We start from the raw sequence: 17914 nt of genomic DNA on the forward strand, positions 1-17914 counted from the left end.
CCTAGCAGTGCTATTGCTGGGTCATAGGGTAGGTCTATTTTTAATTTTCTGAGGAACCTCCACACTGCTTTCCAGAGCGGCTGCACCAATTTGCATTCCCACCAACAGTGCAAGAGGGTTCCCGTTTCTCCACATCCTCTCCAGCATCTATAGTCTCCTGATTTGTTCATTTTGGCCACTCTGACTGGTGTGAGATGATACCTGAGTGTGGTTTTGATTTGTATTTCCCTGATAAGGAGCGACGCTGAACATCTTTTCATGTGCCTGTTGGCCATCTGGATGTCTTCTTTAGAGAAGTGTCTATTCATGTTTTCTGCGCATTTCTTCACTGGGTTATTTGTTTTTCGGGTGTGGAGTTTGGTGAGCTCTTTATAGATTTTGGATACTAGCCCTTTGTCCGATATGTCATTTGCAAATATCTTTTCCCATTCCGTTGGTTGCCTTTTAGTTTTGTTGATTGTTTCCTTTGCTGTGCAGAAGCTTTTTATCTTCATAAGGTCCCAGTAATTCACTTTTGCTTTTAATTCCCTTGCCTTTGGGGATGTGTCGAGTAAGAGATTGCTACGGCTAAGGTCAGAGAGGTCTTTTCCTGCTTTCTCCTCTAAGGTTCTGATGGTTTCCTGTCTCACATTTAGGTCCTTTATCCATTTTGAGTTTATTTTTGTAAATGGTGTGAGAAAGTGGTCTAGTTTCAACCTTCTGCATGTTGCTGTCCAGTTCTCCCAGCACCATTTGTTAAAGAGGCTGTCTTTTTTCCATTGGATGTTCTTTCCTGCTTTGTCAAAGATGAGTTGGCCATACGTTTGTGGGTCTAGTTCTGGGGTTTCTATTCTATTCCATTGGTCTGTGTGTCGGTTTTTCTGCCAATACCATGCTGTCTTGATGATTACAGCTTTGTAGTAGAGGCTAAAGTCTAGGATTGTGATACCTCCTGCTTTGGTCTTCTTCTTCAAAATTACTTTGGCTATTCGGGGCCTTTTGTGATTCCATATGAATTTTAGGATTGCTTGTTCTAGTTTCGAGAAGAATGCTGGTGCAATTTTGATTGGGATTGCATTGAATGTGTAGATAGCTTTGGGTAGTATTGACATTTTGACAATATTTATTTTTTCCAATCCATGAGCAGGGAATGTCTTTCCATTTCTTTAAATCTTCTTCAATTACCTTCATAAGCTTTCTATAGTTTTCAGCATACAGATCCTTTACATCTTTGGTTAGATTTAGTCCTAGGTATTTTATGCTTCTTGGTGCAATTGTGAATGGGATCAGTTTCTTTATTTGTCTTTCTGTTGCTTCATTGTTAGTGTATAAGAATGCAACTGATTTCTTTACATTGATTTTGTATCCTGCAACTTTGCTGAATTCATGTATCAGTTCTAGCAGACTTTTGGTGGAGTCTATCGGATTTTCCATGTATAATATCATGTCATCTGCAAAAAGCGAAAGCTTGACTTCATCTTTGCCAATTTTGATGCCTTTGATTTCCTTTTGTTGTCTGATTGCTGATGCTAGCACTTCCAGCACTATGTTAAACAACATTGGTGGGAGTGGGCATCCCTGTCGTGTTCCTGATCTCAGGGAAAAAGCTCTCAGTTTTTCCCCGTTGAGGATGATGTTAGCTGTGGGCTTTTCATAAATGGCTTTTATGATCTTTAAGTATGTTCCTTCTATCCCGACTTTCTCAAGGGTTTTTATTAAGAAAGGGTGCTGGATTTTGTCAAAGGCCTTTTCTGCATCGATTGACAGGATCATATGGTTCTTCTCTTTTTTTTTTGTTAATGTGATGTATCACGTTGATTGATTTGCGAATGTTGAACCAGCCCTGCATCCCAGGAATGAATCCCACTTGATCATGGTGAATAATTCTTTTTATATGCTGTTGAATTCGATTTGCTAGTATCTTATTGAGAATTTTTGCATCCATATTCATCAGGGATATTGGCCTGTAGTTCTCTTTTTTACTGGGTCTCTGTCTGGTTTAGGAATCAAAGTAATACTGGCTTCATAGAATGAGTCTGGAAGTTTTCCTTCCCTTTCTATTTCTTGGAATAGCTTGAGAAGGATAGGTATTATCTCTGCTTTAAACGTCTGGTAGAACTCCCCTGGGAAGCCATCTGGTCCTGGACTCTTATTTGTTGGGAGATTTTTTTTTTTTTTTTTTTTGAAAATCCAAAATGTCATTTGCTTATTTATTTATTTATTTATTTTTTATATGAAGTTTATTGACAAATTGGTTTCCATACAACACCCAGTGCTCATCCCAAAAGGTGCCCTCCTCAATACCCATCACCCACCCGCCCCTCCCTCCCACCCCCCATCAACCCTCAGTTTGTTCTCAGTTTTTAACAGTCTCTTATGCTTTGGCTCTCTCCCACTCTAACGTCCTTTTTTTTTTTTTTTACCTTCCCCTCCCCCATGGGTTCCTGTTAAGTTTCTCAGGATCCACATAAGAGTGAAACCATATGGTATCTGTCTTTCTCTGTATGGCTTATTTCACTTAGCATCACACTCTCCAGTTCCATCCACGTTGCTACAAAAGGCCATATTTCATTTTTTCTCATTGCCACGTAGTATTCCATTGTGTATATAAACCACAATTTCTTTATCCATTCATCAGTTGATGGACATTTAGGCTCTTTCCATAATTTGGCTATTGTTGAGAGTGCTGCTATGAACATTGGGGTACAAGTGCCCCTATGCATCAGTACTCCTGTATCCCTTGGGTAGATTCCTAGCAGTGCTATTGCTGGGTCATAGGGTAGGTCTATTTTTAATTTTCTGAGGAACCTCCACACTGCTTTCCAGAGCGGCTGCACCAATTTGCATTCCCACCAACAGTGCAAGAGGGTTCCCGTTTCTCCACATCCTCGCCAGCATCTATAGTCTCCTGATTTGTTCATTTTGGCCACTCTGACTGGCGTGAGGTGATACCTGAGTGTGGTTTTGATTTGTATTTCCCTGATAAGGAGCGACGTTGAACATCTTTTCATGTGCCTGTTGGCCATCTGGATGTCTTCTTTAGAGAAGTGTCTATTCATGTTTTCTGCCCATTTCTTCACTGGGTTATTTGTTTTTCGGGTGTGGAGTTTGGTGAGCTCTTTATAGATTTTAGATACTAGACCTTTGTCCGATATGTCATTTGCAAATATCTTTTCCCATTCCGTTGGTTGCCTTTTAGTTTTGTTGGTTGTTTCCTTTGCTGTGCAGAAGCTTTTTATCTTCATAAGGTCCCAGTAATTCACTTTTGCTTTTAATTCCCTTGCCTTTGGGGATGTGTCAAGTAAGAGATTGCTACGGCTGAGGTCAGAGAGGTCTTTTCCTGCTTTCTCCTCTAAGGTTCTGATGGTTTCCTGTCTCACATTTAGGTCCTTTATCCATTTTGAGTTTATTTTTGTAAATGGTGTGAGAAAGTGGTCTAGTTTCAACCTTCTGCATGTTGCTGTCCAGTTCTCCCAGCACCATTTGTTAAAGAGGCTGTCTTTTTTCCATTGGATGTTCTTTCCTGCTTTGTCAAAGATGAGTTGGCCATACGTTTGTGGGTCTAGTTCTGGGGTTTCTATTCTATTCCATTGGTCTGTGTGTCTGTTTTTGTGCCAATACCATGCTGTCTTGATGATGACAGCTTTGTAGTAGAGGCTGAAGTCTGGGATTGTGATGCCTCCTGCTTTGGTCTTCTTCTTCAAAATTCCTTTGGCTATTCGGGGCCTTTTGTGGTTCCATATGAATTTTAGGATTGCTTGTTCTAGTTTCGAGAAGAATGCTGGTGCAATTTTGATTGGGATTGCATTGAATGTGTAGATAGCTTTGGGTAGTATTGACATTTTGACAATATTTATTTTTCCAATCCATGAGCAGGGAATGTCTTTCCATTTCTTTAAATCTTCTTCAATTACCTTCATAAGCTTTCTATAGTTTTCAGCATACAGATCCTTTACATCTTTGGTTAGATTTAGTCCTAGGTATTTTATGCTTCTTGGCGCAATTGTGAATGGGATCAGTTTCTTTATTTGTCTTTTTGTTGCTTCATTGTTAGTGTATAAGAATGCAACTGATTTCTGTACATTGATTTTGTATCCTGCAACTTTGCTGAATTCATGTATCAGTTCTAGCAGACTTTTGGTGGAGTCTATCGGATTTTCCATGTATAATATCATGTCATCTGCAAAAAGCGAAAGCTTGACTTCATCTTTGCCAATTTTGATGCCTTTGTTGTCTGATTGCTGATGCTAGCACTTCCAGCACTATGTTAAACAACAACGGTGAGAGTGGGCATCCCTGTCGTGTTCCTGATCTCAGGGAAAAAGCTCTCAGTTTTTCCCCGTTGAGGATGATGTTAGCTGTGGGCTTTTCATAAATGGCTTTTATGATCTTTAAGTATGTTCCTTCTATCCCGACTTTCTCAAGGGTTTTTATTAAGAAAGGGTGCTGGATTTTGTCAAAGGCCTTTTCTGCATCGATTGACAGGATCATATGGTTTTTCTCTTTTTTTTTGTTAATGTGATGTATCACGTTGATTGATTTGCGAATGTTGAACCAGCCCTGCATCCCAGGAATGAATCCCACTTGATCATGGTGAATAATTCTTTTTATATGCTGTTGAATTCGATTTGCTAGTATCTTATTAAGAATTTTGGCATCCATATTCATCAGGGATATTGGCCTGTAGTTCTCTTTTTTTACTGGGTCTCTGTCTGGTTTAGGAATCAAAGTAATACTGGCTTCATAGAATGAGTCTGGAAGTTTTCCTTCCCTTTCTATTTCTTGGAATAGCTTGAGAAGGATAGGTATTATCTCTGCTTTAAACGTCTGATAGAACTCCCCTGGGAAGCCATCTGGTCCTGGACTCTTATTTGTTGGGAGATTTTTGATAACCGATTCAATTTCTTCGCTGGTTATGGGTCTGTTCAAGCTTTCTATTTCCTCCTGATTGAGTTTTGGAAGAGTGTGGGTGTTCAGGAATTTGTCCATTTCTTCCAGGTTGTCCAATTTGTTGGCATATAATTTTTCATAGTATTCCCTGATAATTGTTTGTATCTCTGAGGGATTGGTTGTAATAATTCCATTTTCATTCATGATTTTATCTATTTGGGTCATCTCCCTTTTCTTTTTGAGAAGTCTGGCTAGAGGTTTGTCAATTTTGTTTATTTTTTCAAAAAACCAACTCTTGGTTTCATTGATCTGCTCTACAGTTTTTTTAGATTCTATATTGTCTATTTCTGCTCTGATCTTTATTATTTCTCTTCTTCTGCTGGGTTTAGGCTGCCTTTGCTGTTCTGCTTCTATTTCCTTTATGTGTGCTGTTAGATTTTGTATTTGGGATTTTTCTTGTTTCTTGAGATAGGCCTGGATTGCAATGTATTTTCCTCTCAGGACTGCCTTCGCTGCGTCCCAAAGCGTTTGGATTGTTGTATTTTCATTTTCGTTTGTTTCCATATATTTTTTGATTTCTTCTCTAATTGCCTGGTTGACCCACTCATTCGTTAGTAGGGTGTTCTTTAACCTCCATGCTTTTGGAGGTTTTCCAGACTTTTTCCTGTGGTTGATTTCAAGCTTCATAGCATTGTGGTCTGAAAGTATGCATGGTATAATTTCAATTCTTGTAAACTTATGAAGGGCTGTTTTGTGACCCAGTATATGATCTATCTTGGAGAATGTTCCATGTGCACTCGAGAAGAAAGTATATTCTGTTGCTTTGGGATGCAGAGTTCTAAATAGATCTGTCAAGTCCATCTGATCCAGTGTCTCATTCAGGGCCCTTGTTTCTTTATTGACCGTGTGTCTAGATGATCTATCCATTTCTGTAAGTGGGGTGTTAAAGTCCCCAGCAATTACCACATTCTTATCGATAAGGTTGCTTCTGTTTATGAGTAATTGTTTTATATATTTGGGGGCTCCGGTATTCGGCGCATAGACATTTATAATTGTTAGCTCTTCCTGATGGATAGACCCTGTAACTATTATATAATGTCCTTCTTCATCTCTTGTTACAGCCTTTAATTTAAAGTCTAGTTTGTCTGATATAAGTATGGCTACTCCAGCTTTCTTCTGGCTTCCAGTAGCATGATAAATAGTTCTCCATCCCCTCACTCTGAATCTAAAGGTGTCCTCAGGTCTAAAATGAGTCTCTTGTAGACAGCAAATAGATGGGTCTTGTTTTTTTATCCATTCTGATACCCTATGTCTTTTGGTTGGCGCATTTAATCCATTTACATTCAATGTTATTATAGAAAGATACGGGTTTAGAGTCATTGTGATGTCTGTATGTTTTATGCTTGTAGTGATGTCTCTGGTACTTTGTCTCACAGGGTCCCCCTTAGGATCTCTTGTAGGGCTGGTTTAGTGGTGACAAATTCCTTCAGTTTTTGTTTGTTTGGGAAGACCTTTATCTCTCCTTCTATTCTAAATGACAGACTTGCTGGATAAAGGATTCTTGGCTGCATATTTTTGCTGTCTAGCACCCTGAAAATCTCGTGCCAATTCTTTCCGGCCTGCCAAGTTTCAAAAGAGAGATCAGTCACGAGTCTTATAGGTCTCCCTTTATATGTGAGGGCACGTTTACCCCTTGCTGCTTTCAGAATTTTCTCTTTATCCTTGTATTTTGCCAGTTTCACTATAATATGTCGTGCAGAAGATCGATTCAAGTTACGTCTGAAGGGAGTTCTCTGTGCCTCTTGGATTTCAATGCCTTTTTCCTTCCCCAGTTCAGGGAAGTTCTCAGCTATGATTTCTTCAAGTACCCCTTCAGCACCTTTCCCTCTCTCTTCCTCCTCTGGGATACCAATTATGCGTATATTATTTCTTTTTAGTGTATCACTTAGTTCTCTAATTTTCCCCTCATACTCCTGGATTTTTTTCTCTCTCTTTTTCTCAGCTTCCTCTTTTTCCATAACTTTATCTTCTAGTTCACCTATTCTCTCCTCTGCCTCTTCCATCCGAGCCGTGGTGGTTTGCATTTTGTTTTCCATTTCCTTTAAAGCGTTTTTCAGCTCCTCGTGACTGTTCCTTAGTCCCCTGATGTCTGTAGCAAGAGATTCTCTGCTGTCCTGTATGCTGTTTTCCAGCCCAGCGATTAATTTTATGACTATTATTCTAAATTCACTTTCTGTTATATTATTTAAATCCTTTTTGATCAGCTCATTAGCTGTTGTTTTTTCCTGGAGATTCTTCTGAGGGGAATTCTTCCGCTTGGTCATTTTAGATAGTCCCTGGTGTGGTGAGGGCCTGCAGGGCACTTCCCCTGTGCTGTGGTGTATAACTGGAGTTGGTGGGCGGGGCCGCAGTCCGACCTGATGTCTGCCCCCAGCCCACCGCTGGGGCCACAGTCAGACTGGTGTGTGCCTTCTCTTCCCCTCTCCTAGGGGCGGGATTCCCTGTGGGGTGGCGTGGCCCGTCTGGGCTACTTGCACACTGCCAGGCTTGTGATGCTGGGGATCTGGCGTATTAGCTGGGGTGGGAAGGCAAGGTGCACGGCGGCAGGGGGGGCAGGCTTAGCTCGCTTCTCCTTAGGTGATCCACTTCAGGAGGGGCCCTGTGGCAGCCGGAGGGAGTCAGATCGCTGCCGGAGGTTTGACTCCGCAGAAGCACAGAGTTGGGTGTTCGCGCGGAGCGAGCGAGTTCCCTGGCAGGAACCGGTTCCCTTTGGGATTTTGGCTGGGGGATGGGCGGGGGAGATGGCGCTGGCGAGCGCCTTTGTTCCCCGCCAAACTGAGCTCTGTCGTCCGGGGGCTCCGCAGCTCACCCTCCCTTTGTCCTCCAGCCTTCCCGCTTTCCGAGCAGAGCTGTTAACTTATGACCTCCCAGACGCTAAGTCGCGCTTGCTGTCGGAACACAGTCCGTCAGGCCCCTCCGCTTTTGCAAGCCAGACTCGGGGGCTCTGCTTGGCCGGCGAGCCGCCCCTCCGCCCCGGCTCCCTCCCGCCAGTCCGTGGAGCGCGCACCGCCTCGCCGCCCTTCCTACCCTCTTCCGTGGGCCTCTCGTCTGCACTTGGGTCCGGTGACTCTGTTTTGCTAATCCTCTGGCGGTTTTCTGGGTTATTTAGGCAGGTGTAGGTGGAATCTAAGTGATCAGCAGGACGCGCGGTGAGCCCAGCATCCTCCTACGCCGCCATCTTCCCAGAATCCCCCTGTTGGGAGATTTTTGATAACCGATTCAATTTCTTCGCTGGTTATGGGTCTGTTCAAGCTTTCTATTTCCTCCTGATTGAGTTTTGGAAGAGTGTGGGTGTTCAGGAATTTGTCCATTTCTTCCAGGTTGTCCAATTTGTTGGCATATAATTTTTCATAGTATTCCCTGATAATTGTTTGTATCTCTGAGGGATTGGTTGTAATAATTCCATTTTCATTCATGATTTTATCTATTTGGGTCATCTCCCTTTTCTTTTTGAGAAGCCTGGCTAGAGGTTTGTCAATTTTGTTTATTTTTTCAAAAAACCAACTCTTGGTTTCGTTGATCTGCTCTACAGTTTTTTTAGATTCTATATTGTTTATTTCTGCTCTGATCTTTATTATTTCTCTTCTTCTGCTGGGTTTAGGCTGCCTTTGCTGTTCTGCTTCTATTTCCTTTAGGTGTGCTGTTAGATTTTGTATTTGGGATTTTTCTTGTTTCTTGAGATAGGCCTGGATTGCAATGTATTTTCCTCTCAGGACTGCCTTCGCTGCGTCCCAAAGCGTTTGGATTGTTGTATTTTCATTTTCGTTTGTTTCCATATATTTTTTGATTTCTTCTCTAATTGCCTGGTTGACCCACTCATTCGTTAGTAGGGTGTTCTTTAACCTCCATGCTTTTGGAGGTTTTCCAGACTTTTTCCTGTGGTTGATTTCAAGCTTCATAGCATTGTGGTCTGAAAGTATGCATGGTATAATTTCAATTCTTGTAAACTTATGAAGGGCTGTTTTGTGACCCAGTATATGATCTATCTTGGAGAATGTTCCATGTGCACTCGAGAAGAAAGTATATTCTGTTGCTTTGGGATGCAGAGTTCTAAATAGATCTGTCAAGTCCATCTGATCCAATGTCTCATTCAGGGCCCTTGGTTCTTTATTGACCGTGTGTCTAGATGATCTATCCATTTCTGTAAGTGGGGTGTTAAAGTCCCCTGCAATTACCACATTCTTATCGATAAGGTTGCTTCTGTTTATGAGTAATTGTTTTATATATTTGGGGGCTCCGGTATTCGGCGCATAGACATTTATAATTGTTAGCTCTTCCTGATGGATAGACCTTGTAATTATTATATAACGCCCTTCTTCATCTCTTGTTACAGCCTTTAATTTAAAGTCTAGTTTGTCTGATATAAGTATGGCTACTCCAGCTTTCTTTTGGCTTCCAGTAGCATGATAAATAGTTCTCCATCCCCTCACTCTGAATCTAAAGGTGTCCTCAGGTCTAAAATGAGTCTCTTGTAGACAGCAAATAGATGGGTCTTGCTTTTTTATCCATTCTGATACCCTATGTCTTTTGGTTGGCGCATTTAATCCATTTACATTCAGTGTTATTATAGAAAGATACGGGTTTAGAGTCATTGTGATGTCTGTATGTTTTATGCTTGTAGTGATGTCTCTGGTACTTTGTCTCACAGGGTCCCCCTTAGGATCTCTTGTAGGGCTGGTTTAGTGGTGACAAATTCCTTCAGTTTTTGTTTGTTTGGGAAGACCTTTATCTCTCCTTCTATTCTAAATGACAGACTTGCTGGATAAAGGATTCTTGGCTGCATATTTTTGCTGTCTAGCACCCTGAAAATCTCGTGCCAATTCTTTCTGGCCTGCCAAGTTTCAAAAGAGAGATCAGTCACGAGTCTTATAGGTCTCCCTTTATATGTGAGGGCACGTTTACCCCTTGCTGCTTTCAGAATTTTCTCTTTATCCTTGTATTTTGCCAGTTTCACTATGATATGTCATGCAGAAGATCGATTCAAGTTACGTCTGAAGGGAGTTCTCTGTGCCTCTTGGATTTCAATGCCTTTTTCCTTCCCCAGTTCAGGGAAGTTCTCAGCTATGATTTCTTCAAGTACCCCTTCAGCACCTTTCCCTCTCTCTTCCTCCTCTGGGATACCAATTATGCGTATATTATTTCTTTTTAGTGTATCACTTAGTTCTCTAATTTTCCCCTCATACTCCTGGATTTTTTTCTCTCTCTTTTTCTCAGCTTCCTCTTTTTCCATAACTTTATCTTCTAGTTCACCTATTCTCTCCTCTGCCTCTTCCATCCGAGCTGTGGTGGTTTCCATTTTGTTTTGCATTTCGTTTAAAGCGTTTTTCAGCTCCTCGTGACTTTTCCTTAGTCCCTTGATCTCTGTAGCAAGAGATTCTCTGCTGTCCTGTATACTGTTTTCCAGCCCAGCGATTAATTTTATGACTATTATTCTAAATTCACTTTCTGTTATATTATTTAAATCCTTTTTGATCAGCTCATTAGCTGTTGTTTTTTCCTGGAGATTCTTCTGAGGGGAATTCTTCCGCTTGGTCATTTTGGATAGTCCCTGGTGTGGTGAGGGCCTGCAGGGCACTTCCCCTGTGCTGTGGTGTATAACTGGAGTTGGTGGGCGGGGCCGCAGTCCGACCTGATGTCTGCCCCCAGCCCACCTCTGGGGCCACAGTCAGACTGGTGTGTGCCTTCTCTTCCCCTCTCCTAGGGGCGGGATTCACTGTGGGGTGGTGTGGCCCGTCTGGGCTACTTGTACACTGCCAGGCCTGTGATGCTGGGGATCTGGCGTATTAGCTGGGGTGGGTAGGCAAGGTGTACGGCGGCAGGGGCGCAGGCTTAGCTTGCTTCTCCTTAGGTGATCCACTTCAGGAGGGGCCCCTCTTTCGTGGGCCTCTCGTCTGCACTTGGGTCTGGCGACTCCGTTCTGCTAATCCTCTGGCTGTTTTCTGGGTTATTTAGGCAGGTGTAGGTGGAATCTAAGTGATCAGCAGGACGCGCGGTGAGCCCAGTGTCCTCCTACGCTGCCATCTTCCCTCCGTCTCTTCAGATGTGTTCTTATCTGAAAGGTCTGGTTGTAATTGCAAGCTATTTTAAATGCCAAGTGCCTCAGCTTCTGAACATTTAGGACAGAAAACTTTGAAAGTAATAGGGAAAACCTCTATCAGTGACTTGAATACCATATTGCTTTGCACATGGAATATATACTCCTCTGAAGGACTCCTAGGGAGAGAGCTGGTTTAGAAATAGTTGTACCATAGAGTTACTTCTAACAATCCTTATAGTTGTGATTTTTCTATACTTACCAGGATAGTGTGGTGAAAATAAAAATTAATCTAACTTGTAGGAACACTATTCATCTCATGGCTCATGAGTATGGGCAACATGCTCTATCTTACCCTAATCAAAAAAAAAAATAAAATAACCTTTTACAAAATTTTTTGAAATGACAGTCTGAATCAATACACTTGGCATCAGGAATATTGCTGAGAGCCATAAACCTGCAAGTCTAAATTCATAAGACAAGGTGCACACAGAATCCAACAGCAAATGCACAGAAGTACAATTAGGAAGCACTGAGTTACTCTCTAATTAAAAATGAAGATTATAGGGGCACATTGGTTAAGTGTCTGACTTCGACTCAGGTCATGATCTCACAGTTCATGGGTTCGAGCCCCGCATCAGGCTCTGCAGTGTGTGGAACCTGCTGGGGATTATTCTCTCCTCTTTGCTCTCTGTTCCTCCCCTGCTTGTGCTCTCTCTTCTCTCTCTCTCTCTCTCTCTGTCTCTCTCTCTCTCTCTCAATAAATAAATAAATACATACATACGTACATACATACATACATAAGTAAAAACTTACAAAAATTTAAAAAAATAATAAAAATAAAAAAATAAAAATGAAGATTATAGGGGCACCTGGGTAGCTCAGTCAGTTGAGCATCCAACTTCAGCTCAGGGCATTATCTCGCAGTTTGTGAGTTTGAGCCCCACATCCGGCTCGCTGCTGTCAGCCTGTCATCGAAGAGCCCACTTCCTGTCATTGTAGAGCTAGCTTCCCATCCTCTGTCCCCTTTTCTGCCCCTCCCCCGCTTGCACTCTCCCAAAAGTAAATAAATGTTTGAAAAAAAGTGAAATTTATAAAATGATTTGAGGTGGAAAGAAATGGCTAGAAAAATAAAATTAGGAAGAATTTTCAAAACATTTATTATAGAATTTGCCATTAAACTTCCACGTTCTCTCCTGCCTTCAAAAGTTTAAAAACATAAAAATTCTTGGGCACCTGGGTGGCTCAGTCGGTTAAGCATCTGACTTCGGCTCAGGTCATGATCTCATGGTTCATGAATTTGAGCCCCACATAGGGCTCTGTGCTGACAACTCGGAGCCTGGAGCCTGTTTGGATTCAGTCTCCCTCTCTCTCTGCCCCTCCCCTGTTCACACTCTGTCTCCCTCTGTCTCAAGAATAAATAAACATTAAAAAAAATTCAAAAACATAAAAACTTTTGAAACAAAAAATTCTACTCCATTTGTTATTTTCTTGAAGTGTGTTATTTTATGTATTATCTTGTTAGCATTATGCAGGATATATTAAAGCAATAAGATAAAACTGTGAGACCATAACAAAAACAGGACATATTGTTCATAGACAGAAAGCAATTAAGACACAGACCCAAAAGTTACTGCAAACCACAGGTCAACACCATGTGGGTAGGTTCCAAGAACATTTCATAATAATGCAGTGTGCACCAGAAATATTGCCTGCCTCCCTCCTAGATGGTGAGGTAGCATTTAGGGGAAAAATTGTATCAGTACACAGAGTGATGCTTTATAGTTTAGAAACAATGAAGCAATTTAAGAGCAACAAGTAGTTATTGCATCAAGAAGAAATAATGGGGAAATCTAAAAAGAAAAGCATGGAAGTAAATTCCAAGACACCTCTCTTGCTCATGTGCTTATATGATATACGATTAGGTCATAAACACAATTTATGACCTGGTCAGCCCAGTATTAGCAAGTAAGTGAAAGAAAGCCATAGCTGCAGTTTAAGGCAACATATATTATGATCTTTATACATTCAGACAGCATCAAGAGTTTATGCAAATTTGCTGAAATCATCTTTGGCACTCTTATACCTTAGGAATTTATAAACTTTCTCATCCTTGAGTATGGTCAGCATATTGAGGTATTTCTTCCGGTGTGTATCTGAATGCATGTTGTGCCCACTTTTATCTGTTGTCTGTACTATAGTATAGGACCTGGCTTAAATTCTGCACTATAGTATGTAATCTGGCTTAAATTCTGTGTATGAGTGTCTGTGTGTGTGTGTGACTTAAATGGCTATTGAGCAGCTAAAGATAGAAGCCTTGCTGCTTAAGCAGGGATGGAAACTTTTATCAAGAGAGCCTGGTTTTCACTTTCACAACATATTTGAATTTCTAGGATGATGATGGGGCCCAGGTACTGTACTGCATGCTGATAGTGAGGTCCCTGCAGAGTACAGGTGGAAGTCTGAATTAGGTCCACAGGATATTAGGGGCTGCCATTGCTGTCTGTATTTTCCACCAGGCTGGGTATCCTAGAAACTCCTAAAGAGCTGTTCAGAGTGGAGATGAGGGAAAGGATTGGGGGATGGGTGGCTTAGGGTGGCAACAATCAGCTTTGAAACCTCTAAGTAACGTGTCAAGTTCTGCAGGTTAATACTGACATATCAATTGGTGATTTCAGCTAAGGCTTTGAATATGGATTGATTTCATTCCCCAAAGCAGACAAATATCTATTGTTTAATAGTGACATTTTTATATCTAGGACACTAATCATGATATTATTTACTTTTGTGGGTTCCAGGATTCTCGTAGGCATGGTTGAACTCCATCAACCATCTGCTCTATTTATTATCCTGTGATACTAAAGCATAAATAAGAAAGAGACTCCACAAATCCAAATTGTGTGATGTGTGTTTTATGTTATTATACACCAGCTAATAAGGTTATCAAATATGATATTAACATTTTGTTAAGATGTTTATGCTGTTTCCCCTTGTCTTTTCTTAAGCCTCTTAAGTCCCTTTGTAGTCTGCTATAATTTTGCTACTGAGAAGAGAAGTAGGTAATTATATCTCTTACTTCAGGCTGCCAAGTTTGAATGGAACCTTGAAAGTCCTCTAGTACAACTCCTATTGCACCGTTCATTGCAAAGCATCCAGATTGCCCATCGTCTTTACTGGTAAGATTAACTAAAGTAGGACAAGATGACTTTTTTTTTAATTGTCAAGTTCTCTCCATAGAGCTTTGGAAGCAGTGGAAGATTTCTTCCCTTGTCATTGATATAAACCTCTACTTAAAACTCTGCCAAAGTTGAGTGTTTGTCAAGGTTATTTTTATTTATGAGTATAATTTAACTGTCGTTGTCTTCAAATACTCCCCTTTGTACAGTTGCTTCTGTTCACATCCAATCAGAATTTTAAATCTGGATGATAGCTTTCCTGTAGTTTTAAATCACCTGTGCTGTTTGTGGTCATATCTATCCATGAAGATTTCAGTATAAAATCTACTTATGAGATAGTGGGTGTTTGGGAAGAATGTGTGCCTTAAAAGTAATTTTTGGGGGCGCTTGGGTGGCACAGTCGGTTACGCGTCCGACTTCAGCCAGGTCACGATCTCCTGGTGCGCGAGTTCGAGCCCCGCGTCGGGCTCTGGGCTGATGGCTCGGAGCCTGGAGCCTGTTTCCGATTCTGTGTCTCCCTCTCTCTCTGCCCCTCCCCCGTTCACGCTCTGTCTCTCTCGGTCTCAAAAATAAATAAACTTAAAAAAAAAAAAAAGAAGTCAAAATCATTGGGGCGCCCGGGTGGCTCAGTGGGTTGAGCGTCCGACTTCACCTCAGGTCATGATCTTACAGTTCATAGGTTCGAGCCCTGCGTCAGGCTCTGTGCTGACAGTTCAGAGCCTGGATCCTGCTTCCGATTCTGTGTCTCCCTCTCTCTCTGCCCCTCTCCCGTTCATTCTCTGTCTCTCTCTGTCCCAAAAATAAATAAAAAACGTTGAAAAAAAATTTTTTTTAAAAGTAATTTTTGTACAATTCAGTGGTAAATAGTGAAGGCTAACATATACTTGGTGTTGCAAATCCCTAGGGTACTCAACTTTTCTCCAAACATAAATTTTGAATGTTGTTAGTGGAGAAATAAAACTTAAGAGATATTATCCTCCATTATCTTCTTCCATTATCACCTATTCTTTTTTTTTTTATTTTTTTTTTCAACGTTTATTTATTTTTGGGACAGAGAGAGACAGAGCATGAACGGGGGAGGGGCAGAGAGAGAGGGAGACACAGAATCGGAAACAGGCTCCAGGCTCTGAGCCATCAGCCCAGAGCCTGACGCGGGGCTCGAACTCACGGACCGCGAGATCGTGACCTGGCTGAAGTCGGACGCTTAACCGACTGCGCCACCCAGGCGCCCCCATTATCACCTATTCTTGATCCTATTGAACACGATGTTCATTGGATGCCATACTTCCTACTTTTATTACTAAACTTGTGGACTCACCTTCATAGTAAAACTTTTAATTACAAATATCAGTGATCCACAAATTAAATAGACCTATCTTTTGTCCTCACATATGTATGGCAGGCATCATTTACTAGCTTCAATTGCTAGTGAAGAACTTTAATTAGTAGAAAAAAAGTCTAACTTTTGAGTATGTTTTTCTGCTTCGAGGAATGTTACCCATATTGACACCACTCTTCCCATGAAAATAACTCAAGCATTTCATAGCAAAGTAGAGGTACAAGAAACTATCAACCACCAGTGTTTATTCTGATGTTCATTTTTATTTTAAATACCTAATATAAAAAGCAGAACATTTTCCTCTACTATGTCAGTATAGTGAGGCATCACACACATGACCAGCACTGGGCCAGTCACTGAATAGACTCTTAGATCAAGCTCTAAATGAAGTCTTATGCTCCTCAGGTTTTCAATCAGCTGCTACCTAGCTAGGGGAAGTTAAGTAGATACACTTGGTGGTCTTCTGCTCTCATAGTAAAACTAGAACTCAGTCAAACTCAGTGGTTATTTCCTTTAAAACTTCACTTATTTTTTGTGCTTTTCACTTTTTTTGACATGTGTTTATGAAAATTAAAGCATGTTAAAAAGTGACATGACCTGATAATGATCTTGATTTAAATATTTGAACCAAAATATAATATGTATATAAAATATAATTCAAAAAGATATCTTTAAAAAGTAGAATAAAATATTAAGGACTTCTCTACTAGAGTAATGATTGTTGTAATACATGTGCCCCCAAAGTAAGTCCTTCATTTGCTAAAGTAGCATGAAAATTGGAGTCATTTGAAAGGCAACAGTGAATGCAAACAAAGTTGTAAATCAGTGTCATACTTGGAAGTTCACAATAAATTTAATTATGTCACTCTTTCCAAAGAATTGCGAGGAAGGTCTTTCTCTGTATAATTCTCACCCTAATGAAGAAAAGAAAGACAAAAAACAAAGCCCATTTCACCTCTCACTGATTCAAAAAGAGAGTAATATAGAAGGAATAGAAAAGAATATAAATTACAAATGAAATGTTTGTTCTTGAGTGCTTAATTTGTAAGAATATGGGAAGAGGAAAATGAAAACAAGGAGGGAGATTTTAAAATCCCTACATCCTTTTAAACCTTAAATTTAAAAAGTATCAGGAAAAATATCCTAAGCATGAAATAATATTAATCATATTTAAAACATGGCCTGGAGTTTAAAAAAATACCTTGCACCTAGCATCAAGCTTAGGGAATATTTGTATATAGAATGTTTGAGTTAAAATGTTAAAGATGCAGCTCAGACCCTCCATGATACACTTAAACAAATAAGCCCATACAATTTAATGATTTTATTTTTCACTTGGATGAGCTCTCACTTCCTCAGATTCAGCATGTTCAACATGGAACTCAACATCTTGCCCTGCTCACCCAGGGCTTGGATCTTCCCTGTTCCTCACTAACATGTCCAATTGTTTACCAAGCCCTGTAACTCCATACCTCTTACATAGCTCTATCACCTGACCTAAGATGAGCATTTCTCTGTTTAAGGTAAAGATTTTAAAATATATGTTGTTTTTGTTTTTTAATTAGAGAATCAGTGTGCTATAGGATCTGTCGTAAATTGCGCAGCAATGCTGCCATCTTTCATACTCTTAAGTCTGACTGAATAAGCCCCGAGAGAGAACCAGTTTGAATCAAAATCTGTGTGGTGGGGAACCATTTTATAACAAGGATCCTTTATAAATTGTTACTTAAGTCACATGTTACAAAAATCTGAAAGTGTTCCCTTCAAAGTATAGGGAAAGCCTGAGGTGAAGCTCCCATTTTCAAACTCTAAGTGCAGCAATTTTGTTTCTATACAGTACTAATACTAATTTTTGCTAGTATGGTGAGTGGTGTTTGAAAATATTCAATAAATTATTATTGAATGAATGAATGGGATTAACTTGCCTGGGTCCAGCTGTGCACATGCAGACTTGTGACAGAAGGGGGCAGAAGAGGGCTGCTTGAGCAGTCAGTCAGACTTGATGTCAAACCAGAGCTGGCAAGGAAGGCTAGGGCAATTTCAGGGGATTGATGCCTATCACTAGTAAAGTCAAGACTGGATTGAAGGGAGAGTGTGAGCGGAAGTCACGAATTAGGGCTCAAAGAACAAGTTGTTTCAGCAGTGTCTGCTGGTCCTGAATGACTTAAGACAATGGTATTTCCGGCACCACAAGGGGTTCCTAAGACAGCAACGGCATTGAAGGATCAAATCCTATGAGCTTTAATCTGCCACTCATAAAATTGAGATGATGCAAAATCTGCCCATTCATTTTCTAAACACTCAGTCCTAAACTTTTCTCCTCTAGAATTTTGGGGTAATTTCTCAAAGGAGGAAATACTCTAAATAAAGCAAAATAATGTGGACATGTTGCATCATGTGATTTGAAGTCACACATGTCCCTCTCACCCCTTCTCC

General features: G+C 40.7%; 1 protein-coding gene across 2 annotated transcripts in view; it reads left to right on the forward strand.

Moving 5' to 3' along the window:
* The window catches only part of PIK3C2G (phosphatidylinositol-4-phosphate 3-kinase catalytic subunit type 2 gamma), a 337991-nt gene that overhangs the window by 129858 nt on the left and 190219 nt on the right, over positions 1-17914 (forward strand). For both annotated transcript variants that reach the window (XM_047066883.1, XM_047066884.1), the window contains one exon: positions 14045-14139. In XM_047066883.1, the coding sequence (XP_046922839.1) occupies positions 14045-14139 (95 nt within the window). The remainder of the gene's footprint in view (positions 1-14044; positions 14140-17914) is intronic.

This window comes from Lynx rufus, unplaced genomic scaffold (genome assembly GCF_022079265.1).
Source record: "Lynx rufus isolate CCGP_SWC_20201006 ecotype Redwood Valley unplaced genomic scaffold, mLynRuf1.p SCAF_7, whole genome shotgun sequence".
Classification (NCBI taxonomy): domain Eukaryota; kingdom Metazoa; phylum Chordata; class Mammalia; order Carnivora; family Felidae; genus Lynx; species Lynx rufus.